At 43.6% G+C, this 5,453-nt stretch overlaps 1 protein-coding gene across 1 annotated transcript; it reads right to left on the bottom strand.

Annotated features, from left to right (window-relative positions):
• Positions 1–1,711: 1,711 nt before the first annotated feature.
• Positions 1,712–4,125, bottom strand: LOC125530843 (pectinesterase-like). Its single transcript, XM_048695263.1, has 2 exons — positions 3,022–4,125; positions 1,712–2,533 (listed from the first exon to the last, which is right to left on the bottom strand). Exons 1-2 carry the CDS (start codon positions 4,112–4,114, stop codon positions 1,854–1,856), a joined length of 1,773 nt encoding a protein of 590 aa, XP_048551220.1. The 5' UTR covers positions 4,115–4,125; the 3' UTR covers positions 1,712–1,853.
• Between the last annotated feature and the right edge of the window lie 1,328 nt (positions 4,126–5,453).

The following is a 5,453-nucleotide window of genomic DNA, read 5'->3' as shown; positions in this document are numbered from 1 at the left end:
AGATGTGAATTTGGTGGCATTGGAATTACACTTAAAAATAAATAAAATTAAACAATAATAATAATGGAGTTTCTATGGAAGAATAAATTAGTGACACCGGTATTTCCCTTTAAGAAGAAAATAATAGAAATAATGACCAGTAACAAAATTTGCACACAATTTACAAAGTATTTATATTTTTTTTCTAATATGCAAGCCTAACATAGTGGAATTTCGAAATAACGAAGTTTCCTAAGAATAAAATAATTTAATGGCATTTGTATTACCCTTAAAGAAGAAGAAAAATGAAACAAAAACAAAAAAAAAGCAAAAGCAAAAACAAAATAATGATGTTTTCTAAGAAAGAAAATTGAAATTTGTGGCATTGGAATTTCCCTTTCAGAAGAAATAAATAAAAACAAACAATGATAATAGTTGCACACAATTTACACAAACATTACACTTTTCGATATGCAAGTGTAAGCATATATTAGTCAAATTTAAAAGAAATGATGTTTCCTAACAAGGAATGAATTTATTGGCATTGATATTATCTATAAAGAAGAAAGAAAATGAAACAAAACTAAAGCACAAACAAAAAATTAAATTTTCTAAGAAGGATGAATTAGTGGCATATTACCCTTTAAGAAGATAGAAAAGAGAAAACAAATAATGAAATTTTTTGCATGCAAGAATGAGCATATAATGGTGGAATTTCAGAAGAAAAAAGGTTTCCTAAGAAGGAATGGTTTTTTTAGTGGAAGGAAGTAATGAATTACTGACATTAGTATTAACATTAAAGAAGATAGAAAATGAAAACTAAAATATAATAACAAATTAGCAATAATGAACTTTTTTCTTTGAAGAAGATGGGAAATGAAAAAAAATTGCACACATCTTTGCACTTATTTACCATGTAAGAAATAAACATATAGTGGTGCAACTTCCGCACTCTAATTTAATTTATATGCATTTCATATTATCTTTGTGTGTATATATTTTGCACTCATCCAACATCTAAAAAAGACCCAGAAATAGAAAAGAAAAAGGCATAAAATCAGTAGAAAGAATAGGAAGCATCAACGGCCCATAAAAACATGAAATGGGCTTCCGCACAGTAAGCAATCGACTGACCCCAAAAAATGGCCGGTCAAAAATTTCGGCCCAAAACATGATAGCAGACACAACAGAAAAAAAATGGCTTAAAATTGACTAACCCAAATTCGTTTTTCAGGCGACTTACGTGTAGCTAAAGTCTAGTAAATCAACTTGCCATGCGTAGTTAATGACATGTGAGCCCCCTCATTTAGATTTCTTGTCGAACATCTAATCATTGTTCTGCTAAAACAACTCCTACACATTGCTATTGCAGGTCTTCTGTTGCGCATTAGCCCTAGAGTTCGGGCTATGTTTTAAAATCCTCTGAAAATGTAGTTTTTTTACACTAGCTCCTGAAGGTGTATTTTGTTGCTATTTTCTTGCCCAAGAATGATCGTTCTCGGGAGAGTTAGTTCCAAACTGACGAACCGATGAGCTGATCATGCAAGAGCAGCTGTTTGTTAGGAGTTGAGGCATGTGAGGGTAATTATACAAGCGTAATTAAGCTGACCATGCCCTTCTTGTTCGGTTCTTTCTATCATAGTTGTAGCTTGATTGTTGGTTACGTCCATCATCGTTTATGCAGTGAGCAAAAGATTCCAAATGTACTCTTTATGTGAATAACAAGCCTCAATAAGATTTCGGTATGGGACATGCACAACAATAGCTTGGCAGCTCATAGATTACACCTTATTGTTACCAATCCTTACATCATGTGATCTGGTTCCATGTTCCAAGTTAATCAACAGAGCACAAACAACATGACACCATCTTAGTCATAGCCCGGAAGTGTAGCTCACTCCGGTGTCACCCAACCACGAGTCTCCCAAGATAAAATTCCTCACCGTGAACCGTGTGGCGTCCATCGTGGACAGTGACGTGTGCACTCCGGCCCACTTCACCCGCCCGCTTGTCCCCGCGCCAGGCCCAGTGTTCCCATACTCCCCGTAGTACAACGTGTTGAGCGCGAACTGGCCTGACCACTCCAGCCACCCGGCTGCGGCGATCGAACGGTCGAGAGAGCTCTCCATCACGATGGTCCGCGAGTACTTCTTCCATGGACGACCCAGGTACACCTTTGTGTCGCCTAGGTCCGAGGCGGCGGCGATCCGACACTTGTGGATGGAGATGCCGGTGTTCTGGTTCCGGTCAGTCCGCCCCTGGGCCGTGATCATGTCCTTCTGGCCGGACCGGCGCTTCCTGGGACGGATGTCACAGTTTTGGATGACCACCGCGGAGTTGCCGAAGATGAAGTCCACCGTGCCGGAGATGTTGTCCTCGGTGTAGAACTGGCGGTTGGAGTGCGTGTGGAGGGTGTCCTGGTATGCCTCGATGTCGCACTGGTACACGACGGAGAGGTCGCCGCCGACCCGCAGCGCCACCGCCTGGCTCTTGTCCGGCCCGGCCTCGTTGATGATGGTTAGGCCCTTTGCTATGAAGCCCGAGCCCATTGCAGCTGCCATGCACACACGACCACATTAAAAGCGTTAGCGAGTACCGGAAAAGATGCATGTGAGTGACATCGGCAATTGAAACATGAGTGCCCATCTTCTACTGATAGTGCAACATAGTACATATTGCGATGAGATGGATGATATAAAGTGGTGAAAAGTGTATGGATCTAGTGACCAAATGGAAGTATTGGCATGGGCAATATTTGATATTTGGGTTGCTTCTGCCTTTTATATTTGGAGGGTACAGGCGACTGTAGTGGCCAGCTGCTCCATTTTTGGGACTTTATCTTTTGCATGGATGCTGCCATGATGGTTGGGTACGTAATAATTTCTTCTTCAAGAACATAGCTAGGACAAGAAGAAAGTTGTGACCAAATTGAAGATGGGAAAAAGATGGAGTAATATATGTCGCTTTTGTAGCAGTTGTCCTTGATATCACGATGCGGCGTGCATGTGCATGCATGGGCTTTACTTTCGTACTACTACGTACCGACGGTGGCGGAGGCGTAGGTGGTGTAGCCGTCGGCGGCGCTCCTGTGGCCGACGATGACCGTCTTCCCCTTGCCGTCGCCCATCAGCATCACGTTCCTCTGCCTTCTCGAGATCCGCACGGTCTCCTCGTACCGCCCGGTCTTCACGTAGATCACCTTCCTGGCTGCTCCGGCGCCTGCCTTGGAGGAGCCCACCGGCGCCATTGCCGCTGCCGTGACCGCGGCGATCGCCTCGCCGATGCTACGGTGCGTCCCGCTGCCGTCCAGTGCCACCACGGCGTCCGGCGTCATGCCGCCAGCCGCGGACTCCAGGAGCTTCCTGTCGTGGTCGGAGACCCAGGATGGGAATGCCCGGTTCGACGGCGTCGACGACTGAGTGGGCGTGGCAGATGGTGGCGGCGTCGCGCTCCCGCCCTTGAGACTGGCGTGCAGCGCGAGCGCCGTGCCGATGAACTCCGCGAGCGCGCCGACCCTCTGGCGCACGCCCTCGCACCCGGAGGAGGCCGGCACGGCGTCGAGGCTGTCGGCGCAGGTGTCCTGGTTCGTGAGCGCGGCGCTGAGCCACGTGGTCGCATCGTGCGCGGAGCCGGCGCCGAGCGCGTCGCCGAGCAGGCCGTGGCTGATGTCGAGCAGCTCGGCGCAGTCGTCCATGCCCGAGGGCGGCAGCACGGCCCTGCTCCGGCGCGAGGACGAGAGGTTGCGCGCCAACACGCGCGCCGACGCGGCCCGGGCCATGGCGAACTGCACGGAGGCCGCGAACGGGTCCTTGGCGGCCCGCGACGCCGACGAGGACAGCGCCATCCGGCACGCGCCCGGGTACGGCGTGGACGAGCAGATGGCGGTGACGTTCACGCCCGACGCCTCCGTCCACGAGACGTCCGCGGCATTGCCGCCGGCAACCTTGGAGGTCGTCTCATGTTGGTGTTGCTCTACGGCGGCAGCAACAGCTCCTAGTGTTGCCAGAGCCAGCACCACGGCGACGGCTTCTTGCGTCCGTCGGCGCCAGCTTGTCCCGCCGTGCATCCCCATTGTCGCCAGCAGTAAAGCGTTGTGGGTCGATAGGTGCATGGGCAGCGCACAAAGCATGAGCATGGATTTTTATAGGAGGAATGCTACACCTACGTAGCAGATCTATATCTATATCTATATCTATATTATCTATACATATATCTATACCTACTCCCTCTGTTTCTTTTTAGTCTGCGTATAAGATTTGGTCAAAGTCAAATTTTGTAAAATTTGACCAATTTTGTAGGAAAAAATATCAATATCTACAATACTAAAGCTATATGGTATGAAAATTAATTTCATGATGCATCTAACAATATTGATTTCATATTGTGAATCTTGATATTTATTTCTATAAATTTAGTCAAAGTTAATAAAGTTTGACTTTGACCAAATTTTATATACAGACTAAAAAAATGGAGAGAGTACCTATCAATAAAGCAAGATGCATTTCTTCAATTTTTTCATCCGTTTATCATCTAAATGATTTTTCTCTATTCAAGGCGGTATTGGATATGTGTCCCTTCGTCTATTAGAAAAGAAAAGAACGTCAGAATTTCGTACATGGGCCGCCTGTAGTATGGCCCGGCAAAGCCATCCAGTTATTTTCATGCACATGCAGGTGGGAAAACACCCTATTTATCGCAACGAGCGTCACATAGTTGCAAATTCGCGCAGGGCGCACAAACGGGGCTGGACCATTTCCCTTTTTTGGTCTGTGTTGTGTTTCTATTTTTCTTTTTTCATTTCTTCCTCTTTTTCTTTCTTGTTTCTTTTTTATTTTTCCCTTTGAAGCTTATTTTTCTTTCTCCCTTTTTTCTTAAATTCAAAATTTTCAAAAAAGTTCATATTATCAGAAAAATTGAATGTTTTAAAAGGTTTGGAATTTTAAAATATATTCCGTATTGAAAAACGTCCAGAACATTAAATCTTTGTTCTTATTCTAAAATTGGTTCACATTTTTTAAAAAATCTTCCATTTTTTCTTTGTGTTTTCCAAAGTTGTTCGAGATTTTACAAAAAAATAATTGTAATCTAAAAATGTTCCAAATACGAAAAATATTCTTGTTTTAGTGAAATGTTACAAATTTAGAATAATGTCCGAGTTTAAAGAAAAATATTTTGAAAAAATGTTCTGCAAGTTCAAAATATGTTTCCGTTTTAAAAACACCACAAATTCAAAAAATGTTCATGTTATTTTAGGAGGTTCTTGTTTTCAAACAAAATTGTGAATTTCAAATGTTACATAATTTGTTGTGTATTTGTGAAAATGTAAAGAATTTCACAAACATGTTTGGGATTTAAAAAAATGAAGTATATTCAGTAATTTTTTTAAAAAAGAAAAAAAATATTGTTTCCAATGTGACATTGGAGTATGATCTTAAAGGTTTAAGCTGGCCATTGGTTGGTAGGACTCTTTTCAT

Source organism: Triticum urartu, unplaced genomic scaffold, assembly GCF_003073215.2.
Source record: "Triticum urartu cultivar G1812 unplaced genomic scaffold, Tu2.1 TuUngrouped_contig_66, whole genome shotgun sequence".
Classification (NCBI taxonomy): Eukaryota; Viridiplantae; Streptophyta; class Magnoliopsida; order Poales; family Poaceae; genus Triticum; species Triticum urartu.
The sequence above is the reverse complement of the archived record's forward strand: the minus strand, read 5'-3'. Positions and strand labels throughout refer to the sequence as shown.